Source organism: Dendropsophus ebraccatus, chromosome 12, assembly GCF_027789765.1.
Source record: "Dendropsophus ebraccatus isolate aDenEbr1 chromosome 12, aDenEbr1.pat, whole genome shotgun sequence".
NCBI classification, from domain to species: domain Eukaryota; kingdom Metazoa; phylum Chordata; class Amphibia; order Anura; family Hylidae; genus Dendropsophus; species Dendropsophus ebraccatus.
The window spans coordinates 83,198,040-83,215,097 of NC_091465.1; the positions used below are offsets into that span (position 1 = coordinate 83,198,040).

Genomic DNA, 17,058 nt, shown 5'->3' on the forward strand with positions numbered 1-17,058 from the left:
CCTGGACATTGTATATGTGTGATAAATCTGAAGCTATAATGCTGGAATATAAATACGTAATACTGGTGTATAATATAATGACCTCTTATGTACGGCCGTCATCTGGTGCACAGTGTCACAGGCTGATGCTGCACATTGTCACGTATCTGCAGCTGTGCGGTGTGTATTGGTCTTTGTGGATGGGGGGCGGCTGGAGTGGCTCCATCTGTATTCGCAGAGCATTGTGAACATAAACATTATAACACATGCCCTGGTATTCAGCAAGGCTTCTCTGCTGCCGATCCTCCGTTCTCTTCTCTGGTTGGGAGGAGCTCACCGGTTTCCTTGCCAACCATGAACCGGCTGCTGGCAGCTGTGTTTAGTCAGCTGTGTGCATGGTGGTATTATGGGTACTGCCGCTGCTGAGACAGCACAGCTGACTTCTTTTTTTTTTATTTTTAGACTAACCCTGCCCATAGATACTAGTTCTTCATTGGATACCTGTACAGCTAGTTGAACCAATTAGATGAGGAAATTAGAAATACTTTCGGACTAGAGAGCAGCGTGCATGTCGCTCCCCGGTGTAAAGACATAAATGTGTTGGCTAAGTGTGTTATGTAAGGCCGGGTGATCGGCCCTGCGCGAGAATTTATTCTCATCTAGCTGCACAGAGCTACATGAACTATATAGACGCCACAGATATAATATACATCTGGTTTACATACCCTGTTAGCCATAAATAAAGGCAGACCTATAGCCCTGAGTGTGACGCTAAGCTTCATAGTACGCTGCTGCCGGAGGGGATGGGACTTTACTGGTCGCTCAGCTGTTGCCTGACAACCTGTAGATACGCAATAAAAAAAAGGAAGATTTGTCTAGTCTATAGCTAGTCGATCATACTGATAGCTGATACCGAGGGTCGGGATCCTAGGCAAATGCTGTCAACATGACAGCAAGAGAGGGGCCAAACTTTAAGAGACTCTGTCACCCACAACCCTAATCTAAAATCATCTGTAAGTAGGATAAAGGATGCTGATTCCAGATGTGTCCATTTTGTAGCTTTCTCCTCCTTTGTATTTCACCATTGTAAGCCATGGGACGGGATAACTAGTGATCTTGTGAATCTTGACCTTGCCGCCTCTGTATTCATTCTCTATTGGGGGGGGGGGGGGGGGGGGGGGGGGTGCTTAAAACCTTGAATATCTAACACTGTATTCAGCTGCACCGTCCATACAAAATGCATGGAGGGGTGGTGTGCATGTGCAAGCTGCTGTTATTTATTTTTTTTGTTGTTTTTTTTTTGTTTTCTTTTTAAACGTTCAAATCCGGCACGCGCTCACGTCATCCGCTGCTGTGATCCCTCTTCTGTCTCCTGAGATTGAATGCCGGAAGTCACGCTTTACATTGCATTCTCTATGGGAGAGCATAACTTCTGGCGTTCAATCACAATCACCGCAGCAGAGGACGTAAGCGCGCGCCGGATTTGAACAGCGCTGCGGGATACTGATCACCTGTGGTGAGTATACGCACAAGCGCCTAGCGGGGGGTCAATGAAAAAATTTTGTGAACTGCTTCTTTAGGAGTAAATTTTCAGGAGACTGAGGGTCCCAGCGGTCAGCCCCCTGCAATGTAGATAGGGGATGCCTTTGTCGGATAGGAAAACCCCTTTAGGTCTTCTAGCAGCAGCTTAGAGGCCATTTGATAAACCGTTCCTTACCGGGGTTGGACGTCTTACCTGTTAAATCACAACATACCTACGGGGCCGCTAAATTCTACATTACCTGCCTCCAAAACATCCAAGGAAAGTAGTGAATTCTCGTCCCGCCACAACCTACACTGCATGTTGATATGATCTGTATATTACTTGTATGCCGCTGGGTTTGTTTACCTTCAGGGGTGCTTGACCTTTTCCTCTATTTTCTACTCTTGCAGGTGGCAGCAGTACAGGATGCAAGTCCTCCTCTTCTTTCTGTCTGGCTGCCCCTTTTGCCTTTGTCCCCACTGAGGCAAGCATGTCGAGCCAGCACAGCCACGCTCCTTTCTCCAGCCTTCAATCAATGGCTGATCATCAGCAGGTAACTATATAGTCTTTACCTCTAATAAGTCGGATAAGGATAACTTTAAGATGGGCGAAATGTTAGTGTTACTGTACAGTTATTAGTCTAGTCTAGGTCTAAATGGTTCCAACCAATGAAAATCTGCTCTATTGCTGGGGTCACTTTGTCCTTTCCTGATTTACATAACACGCCTTCATCTTTACAATGTAGCTAAACCACTAAATTAACGCTAAGGCCTCATCGGCACAGACAGAAAAAAGGACCCATTCATTTCAATGTGGTCATCAACACGTTTGTTCTGAAAACCAATCCATTTTTGGTTGGCAATTTGTTCCACAAAAAAGTAGGTCCAGCATTTTTACGATCCGTTTTTGTGGAACAGAGGCTGTTAAGTTTTTGGGTCCATTTTAACCTGGGGATCTGCTGTCCACTCTCACTGACATCTTCCAGGCAGGCTCCTACCTGTAGCCATTTATTACCCTCCTGTCTGCTTTATTGTGGATCGGCAGAAATGGATTCACTGATGCCATATAGATGCTGTGGCATCTCTGATCCTGATTTCTGAGGTCCAAAAAGATGTGTGGCTGATGTTGTTCTGTTATATTCAATAGGTCCTGCCGGATATGACCATCTTACAACGGCGGATTCCATTAACCTTCCGAGACTCGGCAGCTGCACCTCTACGGAAGCTTTCAGTGGACTTGATAAAGACTTACAAGCACATAAATGAGGTAAGTTTCAATGTTTACCATCAGCAACAATTGGGACTTGTTCACACAATGCACGTTTGCCACAAAGTTTTGAAGAAATGCAGAAAAATGACAAAACTGCAATCTGTAAATCCAGGTTTTAAAGAGCTAGGCCCATACTCTGTATAAACACCAAAGTTTGTTATCCACCCTAATGGTAACTGCACTACACCTTGCTTGGTGATTCCGATTGAATTCCGGTTGATTTATAGACAGCTTGCTGTAATTTGCCTGAACTATACCTACCTCCAGAGCTGTGAGACCTAAAGGAAATAAAAAGTTACTTGCTTCTGTTGAACAGCGACTCATGGCTGTTGTCTCTCAGATCATTTTTCCCACACTATTAAATGTCAACCGGATGTATATCGCCCTTCTCTAAACAGGTATCTCTTGCCAAGTGCACAGTCATGCTCCTCCCTGGGTAGGAAAGATTAGGAAATCACATTTGCTAATACATCGTGACCTAAATAAATAGGAATATATAGATTTGAAGTAAACAACTTTCTCTCCGTGACGTGACTGGTGTCTCGGATCATTTTACAACTATAAGACTATAAAATAAAACCCTCAGTCATCACAAAGTGTACGTCTAGTTAGCTGTTTACAGGGTTAGTCTTGCCCCTGTATGCCATCTTACTCATCCAGTGACCCTGGTTCTTAATATAGTGTCAGCAATGGCTGTCCAGATTTAGTGCTACATAACCATTTATATCAGGGGTGTCAAACTCGCGGTCCTCCAGCTGTTGCAAAACTATAATTCCTATCATGCCTGTACAGCCAGAGCTTTGGCACTGCGGGAATTATGGGAATTGTAGTTGTGCAACAGGTGGCGGGATGTGAGTTGTCACTTGTGATTTATATAGTGTTGAATAAAGTTAGTTTCAGCCCATAACTTTGTAATATTAGAAAATGTTATTGTGGGTGTGAGGAATAGTCTTAGGGTGCCTTTACACAGAAAGATTTATCTGACGGATTTTTGAAACCAAAGCCAGGAATGGATTTGAAATGTAATCTGTCTTTCCTTTATGACCTGTTTTTCTGTTTATAGTCTGTTCTATAAATTGGTCTGTGTAAAGGCCCCTTTGTTTCTAAGTCCACACTTGAGCTCTGCGCATTCTTTTGTGAGATGCCTTTTTTTATCCGCTTTGCCCTGATGTCACTTTTCCAATTCTTTGCTTTTGGTTATCGTTTTAGCTTCTGCTTGGCAATTGATTTTTGCTAATGTAGCCTCTTTTTTTTGTCTTTAAGTGATAACCACATTTGTTTTATTCTTGATGTCAGGTTTATTATGCTAAAAAGAAGCGCCGTGCCCAACAAGTGCCACCTGAAGACTCCAGCACGAAGAAGGAAAGGAAAGTGTTCAACGATGGATTTGATGATGATAACTACGATTACATAGTTAAAAATGGGGAGAAGTGGATGGACCGATATGAAATAGATTCACTGATTGGAAAAGGATCTTTTGGACAGGTGAGTGGATTGTGGGAATGTGTTCTCATGTTCTTAAAGGGGATATCCAGCATTAGAAAAACATGGCCACTTTCTTACAGAGACAGCACCACTCTCGTCTCCAGGTGAGGTGCGGATTGCAATTGAGCTCCATTTACTTAAATGGAACTGAGTTGAAAAACCTGCACCCAAACTGGAGCCAAGAGTGGTGCTGTCTATGGAAGAAAGTGACCATGTTTTGTAGGGTTTGATAATCCCTTTAAAATAGTGTTTAACTCAAAGGCTACTGACAGTCTTGTCCCTCACTACGTGCAATCATAGCAGAGTCCACTTCCAGCTTCTGTTACTGGGGTTTTGTATCAGCTGTCGTATGTGGCAGATGTGTGCATATATTTTAGAGATGAAAGGTATAAGTATTGGATACCTTCAGGTTCAGGATGTTGTGAAAAGTTTGTAGAATTACTTCTTGATCATTTGTAAGACATAGAGGTTTATATTTATTTCCATTCTTGGATTTCTCCCAGGTGCCATTTCCTCTATGGCAGGGGTGTGACACCTGCAGCCCTTCAGCTCTTGCAAAACTATAAATCCCATCATGCCTGGACAGCTGAAGCTTTGGCTGTCAAGGCATGATGGGAATTGTAGTTTTGCAACATCCGGAGGGCAGCCAATTTGACAGCTGTGCTCTATATACTGCAGCTATTGGATTTTCCTTTCAAAAAGTAATATTTCAGGAAGTCTGTCACCAAAGTATTTGAGCCTGTATATAACAGCTAAACGGTCTGTTCAGATTTACATACAACAATATTGTCACTGCAATCAGTTCTGTGTTGTTAGGATATGAATGGAGCTGATGTAGCTTACATTATATAATGCTGTATGTTTGGCTTCACTGGTATAACTTCTCTACGTGCTGGGTTATTAATGTCTGCCATAGAGAATTGTCTGGTATATTAAACCCTACAATCTGTTTTTCAGGTGGTGAAGGCATACGATCACCATGATCAAGAATGGGTAGCCATTAAAATCATTAAAAATAAGAAGGCTTTTTTGAACCAGGCCCAGATAGAGCTGAGACTACTTGAGCTTATGAACAAACATGACACCGAAATGAAGTATTACATAGGTAAGTATTGACTTATTTGGCCCATTTTCTCTGCACCATTGCCTCTAAGATGTACATTTGCACTAGCCTGTATTTTTTGCTCTTGGTTCTGTTCCATTGGGTGTCCACTCTTTTTGTAGGCATATTACTTTAGTCAGCTACCTAAGGCTGCATTCCCATGTTCCGTGTTCGTTACGGAACATGGACGTGGAATGCCTGTAACGGACTCTCCCCCACCCAGGCAGCATCTGTGATAAGATGCTGGGAGCGGGGGAACTGTACAGATATGTGCTGCGCTGTAATGAAGCAGCCGCGCGGCTTTGTCATTACAGCACAGCCCATATCTACAGTTCCCCCGCTTCCAGCATCTTATCACAGATGGTGCCCGGGCGGGGGAGAGTTCGTTATAGGCATGCCACGTCACGGAACACGGAACGTGGGAATGCAGTCTAATAAAAGGAAAAATGAAAAGGTGTATTCACATGTGGCAAATTCTAGTTTTCGACTGTGTTTATCTGCTTTCAGCTTGCATAAATTTGTTTGCTGCCATAATGATCCCATTTAGAAGAATTCTGAATCTGCCCTGTGTGAATGTTACCCATGGTATGCCATGGCATACCCACACATGGCAGATTTGTTGCAGCTGCTTCTGAGATAAAAAAAAAATCCATATATCTAAATGGTGTATTTTCTGCAACAGATGCATGGGTTTCTGCAAGCCACATTCATGTGAATGGCACAGTTGCAGAAATGTTTGTTGGGTTGTTTAAGACAGATCTTTCAGAAACCAGAGCCTTGGGGGCACAGATTCATTTGCTGAAAAATGAGCTATGCATTTAAAGGGAATCTGATAGTTCTTTTTGCTTTACCATAAAATCCCTTTTTTTTTTTTTTTTTTTTTTTTTTATAAATACTTCTCAGCAAGTTATCAAGGAGATTGGGCCAAGCTGCTTCAGTGCCCAAACCTGGCTCACCTCCCGGACCCTCCTGATTGACGTACAAAGCTCTGTATGTCCGTCTGGGAGTTGAGGATGAGCAAGGAGGTGTCCCATGCTTGGGCAGCTTTGTTCCGCCACCTTGACACTTGACTAAAAAATAGTGATTCTATATGTCTGGCAATCACTATCTGCTCCAGGAAAGGCATCATTTGTGTTTATACCCCTAACAGCGATTTAAGCATGCTTTCAGCTCTTAGCAGCAAAAAGAGCTTACCGCTTCCCTTTTTAGACCTTTTTTTTCCCCAGTATCTTATGTGACTAAAAAAAATGTATGTAGAATGTATGTAAAAACTACATAATCGTCAACGTGTTCACGTTTCCTTTTTCAGTGCATTTAAAGCGGCACTTTATGTTTCGGAACCATCTTTGTCTGGTGTTCGAGCTACTGTCTTACAACTTATATGACCTTTTAAGAAATACAAACTTCCGTGGTGTTTCTCTAAACTTGACCCGAAAGTTTGCTCAGCAACTCTGCACCGCTCTGCTCTTCTTGGCCACTCCTGAGCTCAGTATCATTCATTGTGACCTGAAACCTGAGAACATTCTTCTGTGTAACCCAAAACGCAGTGCCATTAAAATTGTGGACTTTGGCAGCTCCTGTCAGCTTGGACAAAGGGTATGTGTTATCTATGGAAGTCTATTGGTGTATTTCATGCTGTTGGATTGCTGCAAAACCTCATAGTCTGTCGAGTGGTCTATTATTGGTTTCAAGATTGGGAACCTATTGTGAAAAAAAACTCATGTTTGTGATCTCACAATAGAGTTTTCACTCTTTATACTCAAGTGGGGCATGACACTAAATAGTCACTAAAATTAAAGTGAATAATACTGTAGGTTGGTCCATATGAGTTACAGATGACTCCTGTCTGTCACCAGGCCCCTAGGCATTTGTTTAGGCCGTTTTCTGGAAGGACTACAGTAGTTTTTCCCATAGTATGATCTAGTGCTAACTAAGTATTTTGATGTGCTTTCCATGTGGATTTTGATGAAGCTTTAACAACAAGTAAAACTCTTCACATCCTTTGTCACAGTTCACACATGTTTTTTTTTTTTTTTTTCGTGTTTTTTTTGTTTTTCCTGGCGTGGATTATAAAACATGCATCAAGAATTGACATGTAAATTTTTTTTTTTTTCTTTCTTTTTTTTTTTTTTTTTTCTTCCTGTTTTGAAGTCAATCCACTAAAAAATCTGCACCAAATACATGTTTGGGTTTTTTGTGTACATCTCACATGGAAAATTGGAATTCAGATGTGTTTTGACTTACCCAAAATTTTTAGGTCATGTTCACATGTCATGCATGGGGTTTTTGACTTGGCAACCATGCAGATTTTTGCCTTAAATTATATGGTTTTGCCATTAATGGCAATCTGCCATTGTAAAATACGGTAGTTTTCAAAAAGTAGTTACCCCCCCACTGAAAAAAAAGTCACCTCTTTGTGGTTCTGCTTTGAGCTTCCATTGAAATCAGTAGGAGCGTAAATAAAAAACCAAGCTGGAAAACCCATCAGATTCCACCCTGATTTTGCTGTGGACTTCCCAGTGCTTTTTTTGCTTTTGTGAACATGCATTTACTTATTTAGGAGCTCTGTGTGAGCGTACCCTGTAACCCTGTAAGTACCCTGTAAGTGTTGGGGGGCAAGTAAACCTCTGACTCTCTAGTAACCACAAGTCTTATTATTTTAAAGATCTACCAGTATATTCAAAGTCGCTTTTATCGGTCACCTGAGGTGTTACTGGGGATGCCGTACGACCTGGCAATAGACATGTGGTCTTTAGGGTGTATTTTGGTGGAAATGCACACAGGAGAACCTTTATTCAGCGGATCCAATGAGGTAAGAGCTTGCAGTCTTTCTGTTTTTTTCTTAAAAGGTATAGTAAATCAGTCTGCTGTATTAGCTGTGCATCTGATTAATCTCTTCGTATTATGTTAGGCTGCTGTCACACACAACTTTTTTTATGGAAAGTTGACGCTGCTGTTTTTAAGTCGGAGTTAGATCCATTAAGTTCTCTCATATTTCCCATTTCTTTGAAATCCACTCTTTTAGGCTATGTTCCCACAACAAAAATAAGGGCAAATAGCGGCCATTATTAATTATCATGATCGTTTGTGTTTATTTTTACATTGTGGGAACATAGCCTTACTTTGGACTCAAAACTGAAGTGTGACGGATGCTGTGGTGTACTTAACTAAAACATTTTTAGGTAGTTTCTATCATTTATACATTTTTTTTCACTGTTAAGATACTTAGTGGTTATCCATGATTCAGAAAAACACAGCTACTTTATTGAAAAAAAACAACAAAAAAAAACGCACTGCTCCTCTTCCCAGGTTGTGTGTGGTATTACATTTCAGCTCCATTCACTTCAGTGGATCGGAGCTACAAAGCCCCTTACCCATACCGAGGACAGGAAAGATGCTGTTCCTGGAAGAAAGTGGACTTGTTTTTGTAAGACAGGATAAGCCCTTTAAAGGCATCATGCTCCAAAAGTTTGTTTAAAAAGAGAAAGGAAAAAAAACCTTAGCACTTTTTGCGTTTGTAAAGTTTATACACTAATAAATTGCTTGTGACTTATAAAGGTGGACCAGATGAACAAAATAGTAGAAGTCCTGGGAACTCCCCCAAACCACATGTTGGATCAGGCCCCAAAGGCACGAAAATACTTTGACAAACTTCCTGAAGGAACGTGGACTGTAAAGAAAAATAAAGATATCAAGAAGGTAAATCCATATCATTCTGTGAGGCTGCAGTTTATTCCTGAGCAGAATTCAGAGGTGACTCAGATTATTGATGTGTCTCTAGTCACAAAATCAAATAGCTTTTAGTATGTCCAAATCAGAGATGGGGAACCTTCTGCCCCCCAGCTGGTTCCCCATCCTTACTCTAAATTCACTACATGCTTGTGTCTGTCAGAAATGGGCATAAATGGAAGCTCATGGGAAAAAGACAATCTTTTATTGTTCAGTTGCATGTTTCCGATGTGTAATCTTTTGGTTCTGCTGTGTTTTAGGACTACAAAGTGCCAGGAACTCGTAGGCTCCATGAAGTTCTGGGTGTAGAAACCGGTGGTCCTGGTGGCCGCAGAGCAGGAGAACAGGGACATTCGCCATCCGATTATCTCAAATTTAAAGATTTAATTTTACGGATGTTGGATTATGACCCTAAAACTAGGATTACCCCTTTTTATGCGCTCCAGCACAATTTCTTCAAGAAAACGACAGATGAAGGGACAAATACAAGTAACAGTAACTCTACAAGCCCTGCAATGGACCATAGTCACTCAACCAGTACAACTAGTTCTGTGTCCAGCTCAGGTGAGGGATTGCATATGCTCCAAAAGTGTGATTTTTATAGTTGTAGAAGGGGTCTATTGGCCCACAGGCCTGGTTGTAAGCCAATGTTCTCATGTATGAAATTCATGTATGTGTAAATTCAGTGTAACATTAGGTTTACTGCAACCGAAAATCGTGAAAGTTGAAGGTCTACTTAATTATGTTTCCTTAAAGGCTTGTTAGAAGACCTTAAACCAACCCCGTTTTCTTGGGTTCGCCTAATTCAAATTAAAACCTTTGGCAACATGACAAACTATGTGCTGTGGGGGCTTATGTAGGCTGTGGCTTCAAATGTTTGGAAATTGCCTAGTTTAAAAAAATGTTACTGAATATTCGGTGACTTATTGCAATCGGAAACTGGTTGGAAATGAATACTGGGGTCAGATGCATATGTAAAACTACAAGGGCTGACACAACAGTGACTACTTGCTTATCTGAAGGCACAGATGTCAAACCTGCGGCTGTCTTGCTGTTGCAAAACTACGATTCTGATTGGCTGTCTAGGCATGATGGGAATCATAGTTTTGCAACAGCTGATCAGCCTTGGGTTTGACACACCTGTCCGTAGGCTTGAGGGAATATGTGTTTGTTTTTCTTTACATGTATGACTACATCCAGGGTTTAGGATGTTTTGAGCCAAACCATCAACATTAGTGTTGAGTGGACCATTCTGGTTCACAATGTTAACCGAACGCTCTGCATTTCTCTTCCAGCGACTGAAAAAGTTGGATGCCACCCTAGGGTTGCTAGGGAAACATGGGTACATCCTACGGCTGTATTCATCTTTTTCTGGACTCCCTAGGGCGGTATCAAACTTCTCCAGTCACCAGGAGTGAAATGCAGAGCATTTGGGTTTGGAGAACAATGAACAGTTTAGCAAGTCCACCCAAACCAAGTCACAATGTTCATATGCAAATTGGCACAATGAAGTTAATTGTATTGCACCTTGAGAAGGTCCGGTCCTCTATCAATACTGGATATAGTAGCCAGAGTATCCTGCCGCCCAGCTGCCGTGAGGCTAGTAGTAGGTATAGAGCCAGACTCCAGTGTAAGCTAGTGAGGGATTGTTAGTGAGTGTTTCATCACAGATTTCACGGCTTTTAATGTGGATAAAATCTGCAATGAATCCACAGCAGATTTGTGGCAATTTCCATGGTAGAAAATGTGTGGCATCGTGTAGACTTACTGCAGCTATTGAGTTTAGAAAACCCATTTCCATGTACCTTGTTAAGAGGAAAAACCCTGAATCAAAAAGCCAGAGAACATCTACAGAGGACAGCTGGATGCAGCCTGTGTGTATCGCATGGACAGTCAATTCATTTTAATGGAGCCACTGTAGGGGGTGCTCCAAAAAACGAAAAACCTATTGTTGGGCCCCCTTACAGGTTACAGATTACTCTGGATTCCAGCCATGGGGTCAGCTAATATTTTGGGGATATTTTTAATAGAAATTGATGATGTTACACTAACTACTACTACCTGTTATTACTCTTGCTGTCCTGGACATGGTTTCTTATTTTTTTGTGTAAAAGTAGCAGATACAAGACTAACCTTAAAGCGAATGTACCATCAGGGATGTTCGCTTATAAGTTTTCCTAATGGGCAGAATGGCAGCGGCGTCGCAGTCCCTTTTTTTTTTTTTGGGAACAGCTTCCCGTGTATAGGACAGTGCCGTGTCCACAGGAACCGGGCCACAGTTCAAAAAAAGGGGGCTGCGGCACCAGCACAGTTCTATCCATGCCAAGTCATAGTTACCCTGTTACCCTATTGATATGTCTTTGGGGTGTAGAAGGTAAATCACACAACCGTGGGAGATGCAGAGACAGTATGCTGGTGTTGCCTTTGGTCAATTTCAGACCTAGTATCTCTGTACTGCAGGGCAACAATGCTAACCACATACGGAGACACTATGCGTCTTATAACAGCCATAGCAACTAGGTTCCAAAAAAAATAGCTGCTTCTTATAGTCTCCTTAGCAACAGTCTACAAACTGGCGCTGCCCTAGCATTCACACACAGTACCCGTCTGTAGTCTGTTCCCAATGAGACATGTGGTAAATCTCAGCCATACTGAACCTGCTCTGTAAGTCTTGTCATTCGGCTAGAGAATGATGAAGATTATAAAGTGTCAGTCTGCATGAAACCTACACCCAAAAAAATCATTTTCTCCCTGGCGCCATGGGTAACCATTGTCTGTAGTGTTGAAGGCTGGCCATAATATTTAGTAATATATTATTATATAAGTCGTGCACTCCTAGGAGACTATTACTGGACCACAATATGTCACGTGCCGTCTTCTAATACATGTTCTGCTTTAACTGCAGGAGGATCAAGTGGCTCTTCTAATGATAACCGCAATTACCGGTACAGCAACAGATACTATAACAGTGCTGTCGCTCACACAGATTATGAGATGCAGAGTCCACAGGTAAGTGCGTCCGTATTTATTCATTGCTATAGTTCATGGATAGGCTTAACATTATAAGGGAAAGAAGCTTTAAAGGGGTCATCGAGCTTTACAAAAATAAAATAAACTTCACCTGCACGTCATGTGTTTTGAAAGGGGTCATGAGCAGCCTTGTAAATGTTTGCTAGTTCTCAGTTGGCGTTGCCATCCTTATAGCAGTGCCATGCATGGTGCTGCACCTTTATTCTATTCATATGAACGGGGCAGCACCCATGTTGATATGAGTGCTGGTAAATCATCAGCTCAGACCCCTGCCATCTAATATTGAGAGGCCAGCAGTTTTTTTTTGTTTTTTTTTTTAAAAAGCTAGGTAGCCACTTTAAGATGTGTAATGCTATCATGTACACCACTGCTTGTGTGGAGACTGAAAAGCAGGAGGCTGTAAAGCAGGGGTGTCAAACTTACAGCCGTCCAGCCCTCCCTCAAAGCTAAAGATGGGGGTTGTAGTTTTGCAACAGCTGAAGGGCTGTAAGTTTGATATGTGCTGTAAAGGCTATATCCATACTGGTGGCTTGGAATTACTCGTCCAGTATAGACTATCTGATCCCAACAACACTTGCCTTCAGAAGCCGTTTAGAGTCCTGTATGCGTCTCATACGCATTTAACGTGGTTGAGAAATGGATTCATAATTGCGGGACTTTTCCTACTGGGCGTTTTCTGTTTGCACAGACTGCTCTATATACACAAAGGTGTTTTTTTTCCCCTTAATTGTATATGGAAGATTGATGGAGCTTTAATATTGGACCTGTCATTTTAAAAAGGTTACAGGCTCCTCAGCATGTAGAATAGCCAGACGTATTCTAACCACTCATAGGTAGGGAAAGGAGGATTGGTCCGTTCTCATGGTAACGTACGCTGCTATGGAAAGTTCATGCTGCTTGGCCCGGACTGTAGATTCAAAGGGGTATCCAAGATTTGGTAAAGAATGGCTGCTTTTTTTTTCCTTTCTCTCAGAAACAGCGCCACCCTTGTCCTGAGTTTATGTGCAGTATTACAGCTCGGTTCCATTGGAGTGTTAGGAGCTGAGATGTAATGCAGCACACAAACTGAGGGCAAGTGAGGTGCTTTGTTTGGGGGAAAAAATTTTTTTGGGTAACCTAATTTTGGGTAACCTGTTCAATCAGTTTTGTATGTGAGCAGAAATGTAGAGTAGATTGGCCCATGTGTCATGTATGTCTCTGTAATGTGACTGTAGTGGTGGTCTGGGGGGATTTCAGTGTGTAAGATGTAGAGCTGCTTTCGGTGACTTTCTATTACTCTGCCTTGGTTGCTGTACACTTATGTATGTTTCTCCTCTCTTTCCACAGACTCATTCTCAGCAGCAGATAAGACTGTGGGCCGGCGCCGATGTTCCAATCACAAACAGCGATTCCTACCCTCAGATCTTACCTCACAAGCCTACTCCCAGTCAGCCGCAACATTTTCATGGAAACGAACCACATCACCCTCACCCACTGTATCATCATGTTAACCGGCCACACTACCATCGGCAGCTCATCACCTCCTCTTCTCCGCAAATCCCAGAGTCTATGGAGCTCAGCTTGGGACACAGACACCCCCAGTCTTCCTCTTCATTGCACCCACACCACCCTAGCTTAGACTGCACTCCGTTTGGCTCCTCAAACTTACACTTAGGGGTTTCTGCTTTTCGGACTAGAACAGTCAGTGGGCATAACGATTCTGGCGTGCCTCTGAATTATCCCTACTCTAGCAACACATCCAGCATGGTTGGACCACCTCATATCCGAAACAGGACGGAAACTGAAGAGAGTGCGATGTTAGGCGTTTGTGTCCCTCAGAGTACAGCAGCAAGCTCTTGATGATTCTTTCATGTAAAATTAAAGCCATACCAATAATAGAAAAAAAAAATACTGAATTCGGAGGAGGGCTGACAGGCTGCAGGGTGGGGTTGTGGAAAAGGGTGAGCTGGCTTTTATCACAACCATCAAACAAAAAAAATGTCAAGGTGTAGCTGTTAATGTGAATTGTTTATTTATTAAAAAAAATCACTACGAGAGGAGTGTGAAGTGTGTGTTGACCCATGAGAAGCAGTTTTAAACAGACTTCAATTGGACTGCTCTTTTTTTTTAATTATTTTATTTTATTTTTTAATGCTTTTTTTGACACACTGGTAGAAGTTAACCTGTGCAAAGACTTCAAGACATTTCCAATGCTTCCATTTCTATCATAAGTTCCTCTTCAGAAGAAGCAGGAGAATCCAGACTTACTTTGCACGTCAGTGAACTCGTTTACAGGCCAAACGTCACTCTGCAAAACACTGTCTGTGCCAGTTGCCCTACGCTGCCATCTTAACCATTCATACAGATTTCCTGTGTTGCCCCCCTCTCCCCCACTTTATACCAACCTTTGCTAGGGTGCAGATTTATGCACTTCACTGGAATAACCTTGGCTGCTAACTCCACTCTCTCAACTGGAATTGCTGCTAAAACTCTTTAACAGTTTTGCTTTCTAAAAAAAAAAACAAAAAAAAAAAACCTAAAGGTTCCCCATGTCTTTTATTTATGACTTCGTACTCAGTCGGTTTTAGCTGTTTCAGGAAAGATTTTTAGGAGCCATTTTTTTTAATTTTATTTTATTTTTTCTAATGCTTGTGCATTAATATGGAAGTTCAGTGTCTCTCCTTTCCCCACCATCACTTTTTTTTTTTCTTTCTTGTCATCTTTCAGTTTGTATTGGCTTAACTTTTGTTTGCACACTGAATTCTAGTTTTAACACTACAATTTTATTTTATTTTTCTATTGCATCTCCCCTCCACTTTTTTTTTTAAATAAATATTTTCTCGGCCTCTTAAGTTCAGTGTGTCCAGTAATGGCACATCTTCATGGGTTATTGTAAAACGCTAAGCCCTTGCTTCAGTATTAAAACTTTTACAGTGCTATGTGCTGTAACAGTAGGGTTTATTTTCTTTCTTTTCTTTTTTTTTTTTTTTCTTTTCCTTTTTCTTTTATTTTTTTCAAAGCTTTCAAAAAAATGTAAAGACTAACCTGTCCTTTTTTCATATCTCTGTGGATAGTAACGTACTGTTTTAATTTTTAATTTTTTTCTTTTTTTTTTTTTTTTCTTTTTTTATTTATTGTACCAAAGATGGTATTGAGGCATCACTTTAAAAAAAAAAAATCAAAAAACAAAAAAATATCAGACATGTAAAATGATTGTCTTTTTTAAATGTTTCCTTTTTCTGTTCTTGCGTGTTTAATTGGGCTTAAAATTCTGAATCATGTGTAGTTGCTGTTGGACTCCAAGGCCTTTCACATTCATGTTTGTTTCAAGTATTGTGGGTGATTTGGAGGATCCTAAAAATAAAGTAATAGACAGCTACAGAAGATCGAGAGGGTCGGTGTCGATTGTCTCTTTGCACGTTTTTTTTTTTGTTTTTTTTTTCAAACTATACAAACCTTAAGAGCGCCACATTAGCCGAGCTGTTCTATATCTTCACAATGCTTTGGTGAATAAAATGGAAGTAGACACAGCTGTTGATGTCTGATTCTGCTTTGCTGCCAGTGATGCTTTTGGTGTTACTGTGTCGGCAGCGTTGTTGGTAGCAAAGCATTGTGGGTGTATCTATACAAGTGGAGATCACTACATTACTAAACCCTACTGAGACATCTCTTATTTACTGTCGGGCATCCCTGCTGCCCATACATTTAGCTATGCTTTTTGTGTATCAATTAATGTTAAATGCAGATTTTTTTTTATTTTTATTTAGCAGTTTTTACCTTATAGCCTCTAAATCTATAATGCAGAACAGTGATCCCTAAATTGTGGCTTGACAGCTGCTGCAGATCTACAACTCCCAATATACAAGGCGGTCAGTTGTAAACATGCTGGGAGTTGTTGCAAAACGACAGCTTAAGTATGCATTGACTACCAGTATGGACCCATAGGAGGCCAAAGCATGTCAGGGCATGCTGGGAGTTGTAGTTTTGCAACTGCTGGGGAGCTGTAAGTTTGATATCACTTGAGATGAGTGAACTTGGAGCATGCTGTAGTGCAGGGATGGGGAACCTTTGGCCCTCTAGCTGTTCGCTTTGGCTGTCCAGGCATGATGGGAATTGTAGTTTTGCAACAGCTAGAGGGCCAAAGGTTCCCCATACCTACCGTAGTTCATCCAAATAAGAGTATGCAGCATTTAAATACGAGTGGCTGAAGAAGTTGGAGGCAGCCCTATCGAGCCGTGGAAAACATGGATACAACCTAGAGCCTATGGCTGTATCCATGTTTAGCAGGCGGGTTCGAGGTTTGCTCGTGCTCCTAGATATCACTGATGTCATACATTGGGTATTGTTTGGAATTTTGTTTAATTTCTTCCATTTTTCCTGTCTCTATTTTTTTTTTTTTTGACCGGCCTGGAGGATTAATAGTAAAGTGATACGAATATACAGATATATACATTTCCCATCCCTGGACACTTAACCCTTCTAAGGACTTTGCATTTTTTTCCATTCTGTAACTTACGGAGATATTTACTGTTTCCAAAAAGTTACAAAAAAATTGCTGTATAGGAAAATTAGGAAATCACGGCAGAAAGTAGCCGACTATCGGTTGCTTTCTTAGCCCCCCCCCCCCCCCCCCCCCCCGGTTTTATTTTGTTTTCTAAGCTATTATGTGAATGAGTCCCTACTGTTAAAGTACAGAGCAGGTTTGTACTGCACAAGCGATCAATAAATGAGGCTCTGCTTTGGACTTGTGCACTTTTGGTGTGTGTGAAAAACAAAAAAATCCACATGATGGACGTTTCCGCGAGCGGGGGTGGGGAGACTTTCCGGTCATCGCGTCGACTGTACAGCCGGGAGCTTCGTCTCGCCAGCGACAAATACGAAAATAAGCTTCAAGCTGTGTAATGGTAAGCGTACGTGGGGAATCTAGCGTCTATATCCGATCATATTGCAATGTAGAGAAGTC

General features: G+C 41.5%; 1 protein-coding gene across 4 annotated transcripts in view; it reads left to right on the plus strand.

The window, feature by feature from the left end:
* Positions 1–16,717, plus strand: part of LOC138769944 (dual specificity tyrosine-phosphorylation-regulated kinase 1B-like) — an 81,421-nt gene extending 64,704 nt beyond the window's left edge. For all 4 annotated transcript variants that reach the window (XM_069948714.1, XM_069948716.1, XM_069948713.1 and 1 more), the window contains 10 exons: positions 1,912–2,054; positions 2,648–2,767; positions 4,067–4,255; positions 5,213–5,360; positions 6,667–6,953; positions 8,023–8,169; positions 8,916–9,056; positions 9,347–9,650; positions 11,992–12,095; positions 13,443–16,717. In XM_069948714.1, the coding sequence (XP_069804815.1) occupies positions 1,992–2,054; positions 2,648–2,767; positions 4,067–4,255; positions 5,213–5,360; positions 6,667–6,953; positions 8,023–8,169; positions 8,916–9,056; positions 9,347–9,650; positions 11,992–12,095; positions 13,443–13,955 (2,016 nt within the window). In that variant the 5' untranslated portion in view covers positions 1,912–1,991 and the 3' untranslated portion in view covers positions 13,956–16,717. The remainder of the gene's footprint in view (positions 1–1,911; positions 2,055–2,647; positions 2,768–4,066; positions 4,256–5,212; positions 5,361–6,666; positions 6,954–8,022; positions 8,170–8,915; positions 9,057–9,346; positions 9,651–11,991; positions 12,096–13,442) is intronic.
* The last annotated feature ends 341 nt before the right edge of the window (positions 16,718–17,058 follow it).